A 19,691-nucleotide genomic window follows, 5' to 3' on the forward strand; every position below is an offset into this window, starting at 1 on the left:
CTGATCTGGCATAGGGCCCAGGTGCCCATATGTTTTTTAGAGTGCCCCGGTGATTCCACTGTGCCGCCAAGTTTGAGGACCACTGCTGCAGACACTGGCTAGTCCTGCTGACTCCGCACTGGAGACGCAGCAGCTGGTGAGAGAAAGGGTCACACCCAGCCACAGCCCACAAAGTGACCCTGGTTGCTGCACCAGCAGTAAATAGGGAGGAGGAAGAGAAGAGCAGGGCAGTGGGCAGGGAGAGAAGAGATTCCAGTTGCGTGTATGGCTCGCAACAACTGTGTGAAAATGTCTATAAGTCAGGAGCAACTTGCACATTTCTAGGGCTTCTAAATTATCTGGAATCATGGAGGGCCCAGGGCTGGTTCCTATTAAATGACTGATGGTTTTATGAAGACACTGCCAATGCTTCGCTTTTTGTTCAAGTGCTCTTCTGCCACCAAGGACCTCAAAGGAGCTCCCACTCTCCATGGATGGAAAATATGGGGTTGATTCTTTTCCATCGCCAAGGAAGAAACTGAGATGCCCACACAGAGATGTGACGCACCTCTCACGGTAGGCCTTTTTTCTAGAAACAACATTATTTCTTGTTGAAATAGAAAAATGTTCCCATCTTCTAGTGAGAGTAACAAGAAGCATAGAAATGACCAGATCTAACTATAGATTCATAAAGTCACAGACTGTCAGCACTAAAAGGCTCTGTTGATGCCTCGTCACCATGTGAGTCGTCTAAGGCTCAACTTGGGGAAATGACTTCCTCAAGGAGCAGAATGAGGCAGACAGAGCTCATTACTCCCAACATCAATCTGATGCTTTGAAAAAGGATGACAGAAACTAACATATATTCGGAGTCTATTGGGCTGTCGGAAAAGTCATGATGTGTTTTTTCTATGTTTTTCATTGCAAAAATGAGTGATGGCTTTTCCCACAACCCAATATTGTGCACCAGGTCTGCTGCTAAGTACTTTTGCACATTGTCACTTAATCCTAACAATCCCATTTTACAGATGAAGAAACAAAGGCTTACACAGGTAAAGCAACTTGCCCAAGGTGACACAGGTAGGTACTGAGTAGTCAGGCGAGTATTCAAACCCAACCCTTCCTGATTCTCAAATCCCATACAGTTTCCTTCCTACCATGCCACCTCCCATGAGATAATCCTTCAAATGTACAAGGACCTGCTCATTACCTAAGAGTTGATTATCAATGAAAGGTAAATACAAGGACAGGACCAGCAGGGTTACACCAAAAGAGGCCCTGTGGAGTTGCCCAAACTGGGCAGGGCAGGAACTAGTCAAACTGGCTCTTAGGTGCCAAACTGCAAAAGACCACAAATTCAGAGAGTGGAAAAGGAGAAGGAGAGATGCTGGTGCATTCTTACCTTTATTCTATCCCTCCGAATGCCTAGCAGACATCAAGGACCATAGCAGGCAGTCAAAACCAGCTTGCTGGTTACCAGTGGGAGAAGGAGGAAAGGAATGTACGTGGAAATCCCATAACTAGGGCATAAGCCACCACGGCTGCCGAACTGCCGATGGGCTGAAACCACAACTCAAACCACCAAAAACCAAGGCCAGACACAGACTCAGGAAACACTTGCCTAAGAAAAGCGGTACGATGGGACCGAAGGGGGGAGCATTATTCCCTCTGCCCCCTCATTCCACAGCTCTCGCCCTGCCATGAGAGAATAACCCAAAAGAGAGAAACCAAGCTCTTCCCAGGTATTAGGTGACCTGGGGCTTTACCTGCTGGTATTCTGGTATCAAATACAACTCTTCCCCTCCATCCATAGCTCCACTTCCTACAACTACCTGGAGGAAAGGTGAAATGCCCACGGCTATTCTCTTCATTTCCCGGTTCAAAACATGTATTTCATCTTTCCCTTCAAGAAAAGTCGATTCTATATCATACACGGCTGTGTTGGTGTGATGCTTCCATTCTATTCTCTGGGTGTCTCCTTCTTGTGGACATGCGCCAGCACCAGCTTTAGCCAGGATGGACTTCACGATGTGTACGTCTCTTGGCCACCACAGTCCCAGCTCCTTCACTTACTCTTCCAATCCTGGTGACACTGACCTAAAGACGGGGTCAGAGGCCTGGGCTCTCGATAACACCCTGGACACGTTCAGGTTCCAAGACACCAACTATTGGCCACCTACATGGCTCTGAAACCTTCAACTCGGTAAGCCAAAGTCTTCATCCCTTTCCTCAATGCAGCCTCCTCCACATTTACCTCCAACTCAATTATCGTTTCCCCTCCACCATCTAATGGGTTCCCTTCCCAAGCTCCCCATTCCAGCAGCGGCACCTCCTCTCCCCAGTCAAGCAGGCACTAAGCCTTTGACGCGTCCACTTCACCTCAGTCAGTCACCAAGCCCGTCATTTTCTATCTTTACATGGCCTTTAAATCTGTCCCTTCCACTCCATTCCCACCACGTCACCACTGCAGATACATAAGGAAGCTGTTGGACAATTCCTCGCTGTCATCTCCAATTCCAGGCTCTCCCTGCTTCCCTGGCCATCTGATGGCACTGCCAGAACAAATTTCCTTAACAAATAACATCTCTATAACACCTTAGTTTATCAAAGCACTTTCACATACATTATTTAATCTTAACAGCAACTGTGTCAGAGACGGAGATAATACGGATCATTACCCGTATTTTACAGATGGGGACAGGAGGCTCAAAACAACGGATGCTTCCCTAATTGATGCATTCATTAAGTTGTCCTGTGCTCAGCTGATATAATGAATAAAAACTGGCTCTGAAACAAAATCTAATATGTAGCCTGCTCCCAAACATACAAGTGCCTGCTTTTCCTTCGAGACATTATTTTAATAAAATTGCATTTTTGTATATAAATATATAAAATATATAAAAATAGATGTGATAGATATATTAAACAAATGCTAAAGGTTAAAATCTAGAGCAAAACATAACAACATAGCCAAAGACAAATTTTAAGAAAACTTAGAACAGTCATCACCATGGTTCTGCATTAGTTGCTTGGACTTTCATACCAAGTAGTGCCAACTATTAACAGGACTATATCAAAGTGTTTCTCAGTTTTTACTTCTTTTTAACTTAGGCAAAATATATCTTGCTATAAAGACAAGAATTATTTTTAAAAATAAGATCATAGAAAACACATAAAATAAAATTGTCCTTACAGTATGTTAACTCTCAAGAAGTCCACACATAAATTTAATTCTAAAAACATTAATTTAATAATAATTAAGCCAAAACAGAATTTGCATTCTAAGCAATAGTACAGATCTGTCACTGGAAATCTTCTCTGGGGATTTTTCTTCCCAAAGGAATTCTGCATTCTTACTCTAACACAACATAGAAAAACGCATGTCAGAAATTCTACTTAACACTTGAAATCATGTGTCCACATGGATAGCTAATATACCAATTACACAAAATCCATGAATTAAAAAAAAAAAACACTTTGCCCAAACAATTGCTGAAGATCTAAGAGTTATCATGATGCTTGTATATACAGAGACTATCTCTTGACAAACACGTAAGAAACTGGTAATACTGGTTGCCTCTGGCTAGGGGAAAATGTACTGGGGAACAAGAGGAGGAGGAAGAAACTTGTCACTACATCAGCGTTCCCACATTTCAAATTTTGTACCATGTGCGTGTGTTGGCCAGTTTTTAAACAAAGTTATCTTACTAGTTCTTGGCATTTTTGACAGAGTGAAGTATATTACCCAAAAACTCTTTGAAATATTGTTGCATTTCAGCCAAATTTTTCTTTAAAAGGTTTTTTATACAGAAAATGCAATTAAAAAACAATTTTGGGGGCCGGCCGAGTGGCGCAGTGGTTAGGAGCTGGCTTGGGACGCCAGAAGGCCCCGGTTCGGATCCCACATATGAGGGTCAGTGACACTGCCCTCTACAAAAAAAATTTTGCCTAGCCTTTAAGACAAAACTATTGTCCGTTATACATCATGTACTAATGTAATTTCATACTACCCTACCGTATCCTTTCTACTAAAACGCAGCCAAATGTTCATCGTTTTTATTAGCAAGCTGAAGCTCTTTGCCCCTTTCAATAGAAAGAATTGCTTTCAGCTTATTTAAAAAAAAAAAAAAAGTCAAAAAGCAAAGGATTTTATATTAGGGCCCCAGAGATACCAGGAGAGATGCAGAGACACAATCTTTTTGGATATTATGGATATTTTATTTCATAATTTACATCATGGCCTTCGGAAAGTGAAAGGATCTGAGTATTTGGGGACAAGAGAGAAAATACATTTTACAGAACAACTTTGAGAAGAACAACAATTTAGTGTAGTATTGTTTCCATGCTTCTGTTTCTCCTTTGTTTGGGGCTGTATAATTTCACTTTGCAATTACTTAGCCAAGTGGGCATTAGAAAGGTTGAACATCAGCGTTGCTGTGCAACTAAAACATAGTTACTCGGTAGGTCACAGTAATGAAGTCAAGAAGCCTAATTAAGGAATTTCATCTCCCCTCTCATGATAGGGACCAACATTAAATTAAAATACAAGTGCTGGTGCCATTGTATCACAGAAATGTTTTAAGGGAAATACAGCAAATGTTTGTTTCTATTTAAGAATTATTGTATGCTAGCTATATTTTAATAAAACTCTTTTAAAAAAAAAAAGAATTATCTGCGTGCTGGATACTGTCGACATATTGATTTTTAAATGCATTAGCCAAAGCAGTGGCCATAATCAATATTATTGAAACTTTCCATTTATAGTGGTCCTTTTTAGCTAATGGGTTTCATCCTAGATGTATTTGGTGTCACCAGTGCTTGTGTTAAAAGCCTTGATTCCCTACTTTACCCCCATCGATTCTAAATTCCGTCAGGCAGGCATTCAAGGCTGTACCTGGTCCAAGCCGGATGACCCCTAACATGCACCCAACTCTATGTCCCGTGAGCAGATACTGTCACTGGCCTCCCATCTCTGTTTGCCATTTGGCTGTGCTCACAATGACCAGTACCTGCAGCTCTGCTTCTGAGGGCTGCCTTCAGGCTACTGAGGCCATTTGGCCCACATTTGTAGAGCCAGACCCAGTGACTGTCCAGCAGGTCACAGAGAAGTCCAGGCCCTTGGGACAACTCTTAGGCCTCACTACTGTGAGCACCCCCTGCAGCATCGGGCTAAGGCTGCCTTCTGCAGACTTCTCAGGAGTTCGCACGCTTGTCTGGCTTCCTCCCCCTCCATGTCCTGCTTCCCAGCACACTTGACAGTCTCATGAGAAGATTTCCTTAATAAAGAACGTGCCACACATCCTTGTCCCCAGGTCTTCTGGGGAACCCGACCTTAAACATCCTCTAACCAGGCGAGCTCGCCTCCCCTCCCGGGTGCTGCCTTTTCCCCATAATGGCTGTTTCCCTCTCTGAGAATGCCCTTCTCTTCCCCTTCCTCCAGGGAGCACAACAAAAATCAAATGATATATTGTAAGTGAGAAAACACTTCAAAACCCATAAAGTGCTCTACAGAAGGGAGTCACTTTGAGCAATAATTACGCTAATCTCACCCATCCTTCCAGATCTGCATCTAGTGTCACCCCCTCCATGAAGGGGTGCCCTGCAGCTGTTCCTGTCACATTTTTATGGGATCATACATCTCGCCACCCACAGTGCAAGCCCCATGAAGGTGAAGACTTTGTCTTGTTCACTGTTGAAGCCTCAGCATCTAGATGGATGTCTGGCTCACAGTGCATGTTTGGAATATATGTGTGAAACAGTATTGCTGAACTCCAGAATCTCGGGCTAGTCTCAGTCCTTCAGGAAATGGAGCACCAAAAGCCACGCTAAGGCTCATCTAGCGTGCCTACAGCCCAGAGAGAACAAATGACTTGCTTCCGTACAAAACAACCTGATGGCACAGCCAGCATCTGACGCTTCATCTCTTGTCACCTAGGCCTGAGAACTTTCCATCAATGACTCCAGCTCCAGGCCTGACGCTTCCCCAGATGGGCAACAGCAGGGAACACTACAGCCCTTCTCCTTCAACCAACGTATTGGCATCTGGGTGGGTCCACTGAGGGATATGCTATCTTGTTTTAAAGATGGACTCAGAGTTTTAGCTCTATAATTTTGTGTGTCTAGTTTTCATTTCCCCAACCGAACCTGAAGCTTCCTAGTGGCGAGGACCTCACTCACTGAATTCACCTTCCACATCGTCCACAGGACCTTGCCCAGGGCTGAGCACACACATCAGGAGGAGGAAGGAGGCAGACAAAAGAGAAGAGCACAGACACTCAAGTCAGACAGACCTGGCTCCAGCTCCAGCTCTGCACTCATTACCATCTGTGCAACCTTGAGTAAAGGCGTTGAGCTTCTCAGCACCTTGCAGAGTACTGTGAGAGTGCTAACAGACCCTGAGTCCCAGGACTATTGCGAGGACTAAATTAGATGATATATGTAAAGCATTTCGTACAATGGTTGGCACAAGGCGACCACCCAGTAAGTATAACCTGCCATCAGTGATAATAGTAATAACAGTGGTAGTCAAACAGGCTCCATAAACACCAACTACCACGTGGCTTAAACAGGCAAGATCAGAGACTTGGATTCAGAAAAACCCCGCTTATAATGTCTATTAAATAACGAGGATACCATACCAGGTGTCTCCTTTTCCCTATAAATATAAGATGTTCAGTGACAGAACACAGTCCCCAGCGTCTCTCTCCACAGGGACAGACCAAAACCCTCCAGTTTCCTCTTGGGGATCACCTCCAATCCACCTCTCCTAACTCCCAGCATGCTGCTCTGTCCCATTTGGTTTAGGCTATGTCCTGAACCCCAGGAGAGCAGCGTCGGCCACCCTGAGATTCATAAAAGCCTCCCTCTGACAGCCTCTTCAGTTTGTTCATTCATTCCACAAGAGCACATTTATCAAACGCTAGACACTGTGGATCAAGAGCTAAACCAGGTGAGCCCCCTGCACCTATGAGCTCCCAGCCCTGAGAATCCTCTGCTTCTATTTCTTAATCAGATACTACCTTTGAAAGCTTTCCTTCCTCCCAAGCAACATTAAGATAATTGTCTCATTATTAGCAATAATAGCAGAGGAACTAGAGTCAGTCTGCCAGGGTTAGAATCCTGGCTCTGCCACTTTCTTATTATGTAACCATGGGCAAATTTATTCCCCTCTCTGCCTCACCCACCTCACCTTTAGAATGAGGACAATAATATCTACCAATTAGACTGCCGTCAGAAAGTAATGAAAACCCAACAAAGCCTTTAGAACAGGGCTTGACACATAGTAATAAATGTTCACTAATACCATTTTACAACTTAGAACAACATTCACTATCAAGTCTAGAATGGTTGTCTGGCCTTAATACAACAAAGAGCTAAGCCAACAACTAAAGAAGTAAAATGTTCTGAAATATTGCTATGTCACAGCAATGCTCCTTTTTGAGGCATCTGCCAAGCCATCTGAAATTTCTGCTCTCAGGGAAAATGTAAAGAATCTCCAGCAGGGGCCACAAGTTTTATTTGGTAACTCAAGCTCAAAGAAGGCTCTAGCACAGACAGCATCCTGAGAGCTCAGTTGGCAGGAGGCGGCCCTGGCCAGGGTTGGACCAACTGCAGAGGCTGCCCCCAGACATCCCTGAAAGGCAGCCTGAGGCCCAGCATGCAAGGTTAGCGCAGGTTCTGGAACCAAAGGACAGTCAAATCAGAGGGCAGGACAGAGCAAGGGAAATCCTGGCAACTGGCAAAATTTGAGATTGAAGATGGTGACACTATGGTCCACATCACTGACAGCAAGACTCTCAGCCCAGAGTATGAAGGAAAGTCCAGCTCTCAGGGAAGGTAGCTGGCAACAACTAGGCAGGATTCCCCAAACAAGTGAATTTGGGTTAAGAACAGTCCTAGAAGGAAGCATAGTACTAAGCAGGTAAATCAGGACAACATTACATTCAAATTACCTGAGCTAATATGGCAAGTGAGTGGGAGAAGGTAGACAAAGGAAGAAAAAGGGAAAGGCAATGACAAAACTCAGAGACCATAAGTCACCAGGGCTCATCCTTGGCATGCCAGAAGACAAGTCTACTGGCCACAAAGACTTGATTTCAAGTTCCTCCAACAGTGGATCTGTTGACCCAGCTGTGGGCACCTGTGCATAGAAAAGGTAGGAAAAATGATACAGCAAGGCCCACAGGCAAATCCCAAACCAAAACATTGTAAGAAACAGCCATTCCAGGCTAAGTCAAGGATGCCAGTGTCCGTATGTGGGTTTCATTCTGCATGCTCAGCACTTGAAATGAAAGTAATCGACAGAAGTATTATCAGCGATGTGGGGTAAACCATGGGGCACAGTTCTACTTCGGGTTAAGGCCTTCCTGGAGAAGGCAATTAACGGCAGCTGACCTCTGAATATGTTTTCTGTATCTATAGTGTTTTTCACTCAGCCATCAAATCCAGAGGACAAATGCCAAAGGCCTCTAGAGGGTTAGCCCCTGAATAATGGCCTAGAGACTCACAGCTCTTTTTCCACTTCACATCTTAAAGCCCAAATCCATCCCCCAACTTTTAGACTTTCCTCTTCCCATGTCTCTGAATCAGAGCCAGAACTCAGCCCCCACCCCACCCCACCCCACCGTGGCCAGGATCCATGGTCTTGCAATTCAGGGACACACCAGTCTTTGGGGCCTCATTCCACCAAACTACTCCAGAGTAGTGGGAAGGAAAGAGCCTACAGCACTCATAGCACCAGAGAAAAGACTTAAGATCCCAAATCAGGGGTAGAGCACCTTTACCCCCGACCAGGGATGACTATAGGGACCCCCCAGGCACAGCAATAAAACTCAGGGGGTCCTTATCAATTCCAATGTCTGAGACTCAGCTTTTTTCATCTGTAACACAAGGAGGCAAAACTATGTGACTTCCAAGGTCACCTCCAACCCGGTATTCTGACTCCTGACTTGATGCAGGGAACCAAAGAAGTCCAACATTTGACCAGCTCAAGGAACCAGGTCACATTCTCCGCTGGGGAGGGGCCCCAGACTAGAAGAGCAGGAGTGGCCACAAGGCCACAGCCCTAACAAGAGAGGTCAGAGGAAGCAAGCCATGCTTGGAGCCTGGATCCAGCCTGGCGGGCCTCTGCCTGACTTTGCAAGTATTTAATTCCTGAGTGTGAGAAAAGGCACAAGAACCCCTGGGTCAGGAGAGATGAACTTCTTTCTCAAGCTAAAATCTGGGCTGATTTCCTGTGCATGTGCGTGTGCGTGCATGTGTGCGTGTGCGTGTGTGTGTGTGTGTCTATGCGTGTGTGCATGTGTGTGTGCGTCTGTGCGTGTGTGTGCATGTGTGTGCGTTGCTGCTGCCCATGAGAGACGAAGCCCCTGAGGCTAATCCCATGGCCATTCCTCCCAGGCAGTGATGGGCAGCCAGCCGCCCTGCCACCTTCCCCCTTAGCCTCTCACCTGGGGATTGTCCATGTACCAGAGAAGGCAGTTGGCCTGGGTGTCCAGAATAAAGTACCTCCGCAGGAACTTGCCACTGTTCTCATGCTCCTCGATGTCCAGAAACCCACAGATTCGGTTCTGCCGATCCACATAAGGCATTCCTGGGCTCTGCTCACATCACCCTGCATGGCAGGAGGGAGGGAGGTGCTGGTGAGAAGGAGGGTGAAGTGGACCCTGCCTCAGGACCTGTAGGAACCTCACTCTGGCTTGACTCACCTCTGCGAGGAACTGGGCTGGCACGCTCTCTCATCAGCTTCCTATCCCAGGGCACCAAATGTTCCACCCCAACCAGACCCTGGAAACATCTATCGATTCCATTCCATAAGCAGTTATCAAAATCCATTAATGTGTCACCTAACTTTCCTGAGGCTCTTTTATGAGCCAAGCAGAGCATTAGGCAACTTTACATACGTAGAGGATATAGGCCTAGACTTTGGGTCAGGGGCCTGGGTTCCAATTCCCCTTCTGGCTTTGCATTGTATGACCACAACCTATTTCATCTTTCTGCACCTCAGTTTCTGCATCTATAAAACGGGAATAATAGCAGTAGATGTACCTCGTAAGATTTTGGTGACAATCAAGTGCTTGGCACACATTAAGTACTTCATAAACACTAGGTATTATTACTCTTCACAAAAGGAAAGTAGGTCATAACCCAATTTTATCCATAAAGAGACTGCATCAGAAAGGATTTAAGCTCCAATTCAAATACCTGAATTAAACTTTGCCAGGAATTCAATCATAGACAGCAGCCCCTCCAGATCCATGAAGGGACCAAAGAAGCTTATCGGAGGGGCTCCTGAGACCTCATGGCAGGGCCACATCCCTCAGCCACAGCTTCACTTTGCTGTTTCCCAGAGGCCACTTGTAATTCAAAGAAAGAAGGATCAGAAGAAAGCCCCAACCCCTGAACACTTTCACTGACCCCAGAACAGGATCTCGGTGTTAAGAGATGAGCCGAAACCTTCAAGCCAGCTTCCTTTCTCCTTGGGATTTCCTTCCATCTCTCCGAAGAGCCAAAGGAAAGGTCAGGAGCTCTGTTCTCCTCCCCAGCACCTTCCCACAAGCAGTTACACCCAACCTGATGCACAACATAGTACACAAGTGGGGCAAGGTCCCACAAGGATTAGAAAACACCACATGGCACTCAGACTTTCAAGGACAGACACCACTCACCCTGGCCCTGCTTGGCTCCAACAAGCAAAATTCACTAAGACCCAAGCCCACCATGGTTCTTAGTCTACAACTAAGCCAAGCTGTGAGACAGCTGACTTAAGGCCATTCCCTGCACTACAACACTGGCCAGCAATTAAGCTACCGAGACGCTACACCTAGTCTTCCAGGGCGGGGGGGGGGGGGTCCTGTCCCACAAGCGGGGAGACACATTCCTACGAGATCAGGCTAATTGTAAGGATGGTGACTGGCAATGTAGTCTGTTCTCTCCCACCAACACCCCCCGCCCCCACCCAAGAAGCCTGGCAGTGTTGCGAGGCTGCCCCAAGGAAAAAGTGACCCCCACACACACACACAAGGATACCAGTGCACAGTGAATCCCTTGGTTCCAGATAAGGTCTGGCCAGAATCCCAATCAGCACAGACGACTCAGTCAGAAGGGAGATCCCACGGCTACTCGCTGGGTCATGATGGGGAATAAAAGAGTAAAGCAGGCAGGAAAACAGGGCAAAGATGAAACAACACAGCTAAAAAGCAAGTAAAAGGAGCAGCAGTAAAAGAGGAGGTGAGAAAAGAATCAAAAGTGGAAAGAGGAGGTTTTAAAAGATGGCAGAGAAGAAAGAAGAAGTACAGCAGACGTGGAGGACAATGGCGGGTGAGGGTTGGGGAAACCCTCCTGTATGAAGTAGCATCGTATCTGTCAGAAGGGGCCTGGGCTGGCCGAGTTGATTGCATTCAGGTTAAGTGTACCACACCTGCAGCCAGATCCCCTGCTTCTCAGTCCCTTCCCAAACCAAGCTTCCATCCCAGCTCCAGTTCCCTTGGTTCACAACGGATCAAGTGGGAGTCCAGGAAAGGCTAAAAGATGCATACTAGCCAAAAGTTAGGAACAAAGGCCATGGGAGGAACTTAAGGTCTTCTCGCAGACACTGGGTCAGAGACGGACAGGCGAGAGGCCTGGCGTGGGCTGGGGAGGGAGCCTATCCCTGAGAAAAGAGGCAGCTTCCTCTCAGGGAACAGGGGAAAGCAAGAGTCCCCTGCAGAAAGGCTGGGTCAGCCTCATGCTGAGAGTGCACAGATGTCTGGTCAGGGCGAGGGAGCTCACTCACTCCCCAGGAAAACTCAGCAAATTTCCTTGAGGCCAGCCCAGCCACAGAGACAGGGTTTCCAGGGGTTTCAGGACTATTGCCACTGCTGGGACATTTCTAAGAGAAAAAGCATTTAAACTGCAGTGGGACAACAAAGCTGACTGTCTCTGAGCCCACGCAATAAGCACAGCATCCAACGCAGGCAATGTCGTGCTGGCTTTCACACGCTCCCTTTTCAGCCCACAGGACTGATCAGTGCCTGTCTTGTTCTCAAGTCAGAGGCTAGAGAAGGCACTCTTTCTACCATCCTCCAAAAGCCCACTTTTGTTGAGGGCTTCCCATTTGCATGGCTCCATGGGAAGAAGACCCTGACATACCAAAAGGAAAGAAAATTAAAAGTTAATTCTGGTTCCAACATCTTCTGACTGTGGTTCTATCCCCAGCAAAAAAAAAAGCTGCTCAGATGCCCTCAGAAGCCGCTGAGTCACAGAGCTCATGGGGAATGTGGGAGGTGGGGGAAAGGCTCGGCTACAGGAGAACCGAGCATCACATGGACATGTGGTTATAACCAGAACATGACATACTCAAAAGATGGTGCACAAAACACAAACCTGGTGCACAAAACACAAATCTGAGGTCCTAAGCCCCAATCCACTGACAGTTCATTCCAATCCCATTTGTATAGCTCTTGTCACAACAGCTGCTAAGATTTGGTACAGAAAGCCTGCTGCACCCAACCCCCAAATCCCCTCTCCCTGTCTCTTCAACCTGTCACCATCATCTTCCAAGTCTCTGCTGGTTCCTCCCCTTTTTCCAGAGAGCGCCCTTTAATACAATTAACTCTGCCACCCCAGGCCCAGCTTCAATGACTGGGCAGTGAGGGGAGAAAGGGAAAGGGAAGTGCTAGCAATTGGTACTCAAGGGTACACCTGGTGCATACACACATACTGTCACCCCAAAATTCCCCTACCAAGACCAAGACAAGACTTCGAAATGTCCTTTCCAACTGTCACAACATCCCTCCAGTTATATAGTTTGGGCCTATTTTCTGACTCTAAAATCACTTGTTACCTTAAATTTCAACTCGAGTTCCTCAGTGTAAAATTATTGGATGGAGGGTGACATTGAGTGGTTTGTCTCAGGAGTTCCCCCACCCACTCCGCATGTCGGGGGGCCCCAAACCTTGGCAATGACTCTCCCATCTCCTGGAACGACATGCAAAGTGGTCTCGCTGGGTTAGAGCACCAGATACCCATCTCTCAGGCTAGCCTCCTTCACCTTTGCTTTGCTCTAATACCATGATGAAACCACCCAGCAAGCAGCTTTTAGCCCTCACAACACATGGAAGACAAAGAGCACAGAATAGTTATGCAGGAAGGGAACTTGGACCACTCCACTCAGCACCCTGTCTTTCCAAAGCATGCCAAACCTCCCTAGTGTTTTCCACGTCTAGTACAAAAATCACAATATAACAATGCTGGCATTTTTAAAAGATCACTCTAGCCAACCATTTTCACTTTTGCGTGCTTTTTCATGCCCCTGTCGGCATAATCAGCCTTTTTAAATTATATCTAAACATGTTCCATGTTGCTACATCATCTTTGTAATCACTGTTTCTAATGGTTGCATAAAATTACTGGACTGGATTTAGTATAATTTACTTAACCATTTCTCTATGATTAGAGAGATTATATCCAATTTTTCACTATTATAAATAATGCTGAAATTCATATTTTCATGCTTTCTTTTTACATGGAAACAGCATAAGTTCTCATAATATGACTAGATCATAGCTTATGATCTTTTATAATTCTTGAGACCTATTACAAAATTGCTTTCTAAAAATATTTTAACTGTTTACATTACAGCCATATTGTTAACATATTGTTACCATTGTTATATTCTTATATACATCAAATGTTCTCATTATTTTAAACTGTTGCCAGTTTTAAATACATAAAGATGCCTAGTGAGGCTCAACTTCAATTTTTTCATGTTTATTTCCTGCTTCATCTTCCTTCCTGGACTTTGTTAAATGCAAACAAAAACGATGTGTACACACAATCAATATCAATCTCTCTGTGTCACACAACCCAACTCAAACCAAACCAAACCAAACCATGGCCTCATATAATCCAAATAACTAAAGAATGTATTTTAATGAAAACTAAAATAGAAAAGAGCAAAGTTTTATATGATCCAAATTTCTTCAGTATATAAGTTCTTAAGTATGCATTGCAAATGAAAATATACCAAATATTTCATTTATATAAAAGCAAAACTTTGAAGAAAAAAAACATGAATTTTCATGGAGTTACCCATTGATCAGCAGCATTTAACTTAAATGTCAATTAAGCCAAGATTCCTGGCTAGCATTTGCCCGCTGACCAGACAAAGCTAATGAGAAGAGTCCATGGCTGCCTACCTTACAGTTCTCTGTCGAAAATACCTCAACTTCCCATTTCAATGCCTCAGTTTCCATCATTGGAAGAGATTCAAGCCAAGAATAAAACTGTCCCCTAGGAACTGAGCAATTGACAACTTTATCAGGCTCATAATATACAAGAGCTATCTGGGACCAAGACACTAAGAAAATAGAACATACTCCAATGGAAGACAGAGGCAGTAGAGGGGCGAAACAATAAAGAGAAGATTGCTGGTTGAAACAAATGTCATCTACTCAAAAAACTTCCCTAAGATTCTTATATACCCAGGACAAGAGTAGGAACCTTTCTGGAAAGCAATTTGGCAATATGTAACAAGAGAACTAAAAATGTTCATACCCTTTGACCCAGGTATTCTACTTCTAGGATTCCATCCAAGTAAATAAACAGAGATGCAAATAAAGATTAAAATAAAAAGATAGCAACTGCAATATAATTTATAATAACAAAAAGTTGGAAATGCCCTGAATGTCCCAATAATTAGAGAATAATTAAATAAATTATGGGACATTTTGCATAAGGAAATGTTATACAGTCATTTAAAAACTATGTTTCCAAGTCACTTTTTTAATGAATTAGGGAAAAACTCCCCATATCCTCATAAGATTTTTTTTTAAGATATAATATGATTTATAATACAACCTCAACCCCCTAAATCTTATTTTTGTATTTCTATATTTAGAAAACTACTGACAAACAGACACCAAAATATTAGCAGTTAGTATCTAGGGTTATGGGTAAATTCTACTTACTTCTATGTATTTTCTGTATTTCCCAAATTTTCTACAGGGAATGTGTGTTACTTTATTTAGCAGGAGGGAAAGCTATTTAACTCCACACACACACCCATCCCCAGCATGTAAGTTTTAAAGCTGAGAATAAATTTCTCAATTCTCCAGAGTCCACAAACAAGCAAAAATTTGCCTAAATTATAGTTCTCTTGGGACTTCTTTGGTGTATCAAAGTCTTAAATCTAATAAAGCAATATCCCACCCATCACAATTGTCCAAGAGCCAGGTACCTACCCAGAGAGCTTTGGCACCCTCCATTCTACTTGGGTATCTTACTTCTATTGCAACTTCTCTTAGAGGCTCATTCTCTCCCCTGTGGAGTCCTCACTCCCTGGTCTTCCTAAGAGGAGCGCCATCTTTGGGGCCAAGTGAAGATTCACATCCAAATTGTGCCTCTGTTCCTCTACTGCTACAGCCCTAAGAGCCACCCCACGCCCAGCACTCTGGGACAAGGAAGGGGACCCAGTGGAATTTTCCTTCCCGAAACTTGGGAGATGGGGTTGACGTTTTTTTTTAAGTAAATGGCTAGATAGATGAATTAAGAGATGGATGAATAGATGTTTTGTAAAAGAAAAAGAAAAGCTATAGAGCGAGCTATTAAGTTATGAAAGTTGTGGTTTGTTGTACTGCATATCTTGATTTTTAAAATTGTTAATGTAGTTTGGAGATACAGGAAAGAATAGAGTAAAATAAGGAAGATTCATCTGGCTGGCCATTCTGATACTTTCGAAGTATATAAAAACGAGAGAAAGGGATAACAGAGATAAAACCTTAAGTGGCATTGGCCCCACTAGGAAATAATCTAGTACAACCTCTGACAGTTCAAAAAAATTTTTTAAAGAAATTTGTTTTTTAAATTTGGATATTTTTCTTTTACATTACTCTCTGTTGGCAGGACAGGAAATTTCAGCAATTTTACCCCAGAAAATAGTCCAGAAGGCGTTTTTTGACATGCAGAAGGGCATGCAGTAAGTAAGTATGTCTCCTGTCTCATTACCTTCCTGGGGTAGGAGCTGGAAAAGGCAGCATCAGCGGTGAGCAAGAGGGATACCAACAGGAAACTGTTGAATTTCTACAGGAGAAAGTTTATCCAGAAATGACATTGCAGGCTTCAGTGAGGACTGTAATAATACAGCAGACAGAACTGGGGAGTGGAGGTTAAGAGCAGGTATTCAACCATTGCTAGAATATGCACGGGCCATGTGACCAGAGCACTTACTTATGTTTAAATTGCAGCACATATAGTGTGTATTGTAGAACCTCAACAATGCCAAGGGCCCAATAAAAACCGCAAGAACAGCAACAAAACACAAGCATAGCTATTTCAGGACACATCTCTGAGAATGGGCCAAAGATGATAACTTAGGAAGTGTGGGGGCATCCAACTCCTGTTATAATATCACTGCATTTTGAAAATGTCATCAGAGCAAATTCTAGATAGTCTAAGGCAGGAGAGTAATGTGAGAGAGAAGGGAATGTACTGAGAACATGTTCCCAACGGAAGTGCAGGGTGAGGAATGCAAACATCCACAGGAACGGGGAGGATAAGAAAAGGTGCCTCCTTGACTCAGGCAGCCCAATCCCCACGGGACCCCAGAACTCTGAATGGAGGGCAAGAAAGACACTCAAGGAATTTTTAAGGGGAAAAATATTGGGGTAATGGCAGGAGTAACTGAACACTGATACTACTGCACTAAAGATGCCAAAAACAGCAAAATATTTTAAACGTTCATGACCTCTCTTAACAGTAGCCTTCTATGTTCAGAGAAACTGTGGTTGTTGGAGCAGGCAGGAAACAAAGGCCTGCGAGGCTCAAAGTTCCTTAGGCCACCTGCCCCAACCAGATCACCAGTGCAGGCGAGCTGCTGCGCTGGGTTTATAAAAAGCCTATAAAAACTGAGATCTCCACCCTGCAGAATGGTCCAAGTCCCCCCACTCAGAAGACACCACGTGAAGCTTCCTAGCAATAGCTGCACAGGTGCCCCGGAGCTATAATCCTTATTGGAAATTTGACAATGTCAGCCGGTAAAACCTGGGCAGTAGGAGAAGGAAAAAAAATATATCACTATTTCTCTACTAACCAGCCTTTTGTGAAGTGCCAGCGGAAAGTGTAAGTGGCCTAAGTGTGTCTGTCTACAGGTATGTGCTTACGGCGGTAGATTTAGGGAAGGAGACGGGGCTGGGTGTGACAAGGAGGATGTGCAGGTGACAGTGCTCAGTATGAGTATGTTTGATGAAACTCTTGCACGATGACCATGAAAAAGGGTGTGCTGATTTCAGTTACCCATCTATGCCTTATAGTGAAGTGAAAGACCATGGGTTTTAGAGTCAGACAGGCTGCTAAACTCTTTGGGCCTATTTCCTCATTTGCAAAATGGAGAGAATCACTACCTACTTCAAAGGTTGCTGTGAGGATTAAATGAAATCAATGTGTGAAAAGTGCTTAACAGGTCTGATAAAAAAAAAAAAAGAGTAAGCACTAGGCAAATGTTGTTAAGCGGGAGGAGGGTGTGTGTGTGTGTGTGTGTGTGTGTGTGTGTGTGTGTGTGTGTGTGTGTGTGTGTGTGTGTGTGTGTGTGTGTGTGTAGTGTGTGTAGTACCTAACAGGTAGTATGTGATTACCATGACTACCACAAAGCTGCTCAGTACAGGGCAAGCAACTGCAGGGGCCATCTCTTCCCCTCAAATATCAATAAGCAAATTGCAATGGAAAGGCTGTGACACTGGGATCCTTCACAAGGAAAGGCATAAATTTCCCTGACTCTTGCCTCTACTCCAAAAACCATCATATTTTACATCTCTAAAATTCTCCAAGAGGTTTAAAAAAAAAAAAATTTCAAGCGCTCCACAGACTCCATCTTGGCCAGCTACCCTGAAAGTTAATAGAACCCAGCTGCCTCCTGCTCCGCCCCTGGGAGCATCCCAGTGGCAGACAGCCACTTTGCAAATGAATGGCTAAATCTGGGTCCTAGCTGATGGGACAGAGAGTACTAGCCTTTGCACTCTAGCTGTCGTTTTTCTCAGGAGCATAAGGACATGCATGCAGACCTAGCTTCCCACCCTCTTTATCTCAGCTGGCCGGCCTCTGTTGGCAGAAAGGCACAGTACAGGCCCAAGGCTGAAAGCCTTTTTTGCCCACACTCGGCAGTGTCACAAGCTCCTGCACTAGCATGGCTGGGACCTCCAAAGTGAGAGAGCCCAATCCTGCCCTTAATCCTCTGCAAGTTACTTCAATCAACAGGGGTCAGGGCAGAGAAGAGGCTTCCAGAAAGAAGGTGAGTTATAAAGCCCAAAAGGATGGAAGGGCTTACCAGCAGGGGCCAGAGGAGGGGAGAACAGAGAAACCCAAGATTTGGAATAAAGGTCAATGGGGAGTCTCCCTATAATAGTCCCAACGCACCCCGCACAGGCCTCCTCAGAACAGGAAGGAAGGGACTCCATCCCTCCTACCTCTTAGCTGCCCTATCTCCCCACCCTGTCCAATTCCCTGGTTCAATGATGGGCTTATATTGGACAGGGCTAGGATTCTTCCCTTCCCATAGGCTGTCACACTATCATATTTGCTCTGCTTCCTTCCCTTGCAAAGCCTAACGGGTTAGATTGCCGGAGTCCTATCCAGCTCACTAACACAGGTAGAAAACTGAACGTAAGGCAACCCAAACTGCTCATGGTGGGAAGAGGGAAGAGGCAGAGCAGCTCCATGTTCCGTCACCAAGATCCTCTTTTCCAAGCTCTAGGACCACATCCGCCAGAATCAGTAGCGCCCCAGAAGTTTTGAGTGAATCAGAAGTGATGATTACTGCACGGTGGCCCACAGCAAGATCTAATTTGAGGAATCCCAGCTTTTTAACAGGGGTATCACCCACCTGTCCACCTGCCCCATGAAGAAGGCAGGAAATCAATGAAGTGCCAGCTGGATGGGAACAATGAAGACCACGCTCCTGAAGCTCTGTCTCCCTAGTGTTCCAGGGCTTTTCAGCACCCATACCCCCTCCACCCCCATCTCCAGCAAGCCTGCAGGAGGACTGCTCAGGATTTGGCTGAGAGGGCCAATGCATCTCCTTCTCCACTTATGCAGAACCTCTCCATAGGTAGGCACCGACCAAAACCTTCATGTCATCTTCAGGATTTATTTTAACCTTGGTAAAATACCGAGCTAAATACAGTTCAGCTCACAATGATGACATGATGGGATTTGCAGGCCTTACTTCCTTATACAGAAGACAGAAGAAAGCACCAATAAGGGAAAAGGCTTTGCAAACTTTCCACCAAAAAGCAGGTGGTTTCCAAGTCAATACCTATTCACAGGTGGTTACCCATCTGTGAAATGAGCAAGGCTCCCACCATCAGCTAGCTAAAACTCCATGAGGAGTGCCCCACTTTGTAAAAAGTGGGGCTTACAAATAGGCAGATTACTCAGTTCTAAAGGCAACATCCATATTAAACCCTCAAGAACCAGCTTAATGGACCAAATTTTTGCAGGCTGGAGGCGCTGCCACACTGCTCTTTTCCCTTCCATTTGGGCAAGTGCAAACAATTCATGTGCTTGCAATCATTCATTCATTCATTCATTTACTCAGCACCTAGGAGATGTCACACATTGGCCAGAGTCCAGACTACAAGCTAAACTTTTGCTATGACAGAAGTCACCAGCCTTCAAGTGGCACCCAGTGGAGAAGGCTAATACATATGAAGTGATGATAATGCTTTTTAAAAGCCTCCTCT

The 19,691-nt window shown here is 44.8% G+C and overlaps 1 protein-coding gene across 5 annotated transcripts in view; it reads right to left on the minus strand.

Moving 5' to 3' along the window:
• Positions 1 to 19,691, minus strand: part of PLEKHA2 (pleckstrin homology domain containing A2) — a 70,855-nt gene that overhangs the window by 35,596 nt on the left and 15,568 nt on the right. For all 5 annotated transcript variants that reach the window (XM_019626833.1, XM_019626834.1, XM_019626835.1 and 2 more), the window contains one exon: positions 9,429 to 9,592. In XM_019626833.1, the coding sequence (XP_019482378.1) occupies positions 9,429 to 9,569 (141 nt within the window). In that variant the 5' untranslated portion in view covers positions 9,570 to 9,592. The remainder of the gene's footprint in view (positions 1 to 9,428; positions 9,593 to 19,691) is intronic.

This window comes from Hipposideros armiger, unplaced genomic scaffold, assembly GCF_001890085.2.
Source record: "Hipposideros armiger isolate ML-2016 unplaced genomic scaffold, ASM189008v1 scaffold_690, whole genome shotgun sequence".
Taxonomy (NCBI): domain Eukaryota; kingdom Metazoa; phylum Chordata; class Mammalia; order Chiroptera; family Hipposideridae; genus Hipposideros; species Hipposideros armiger.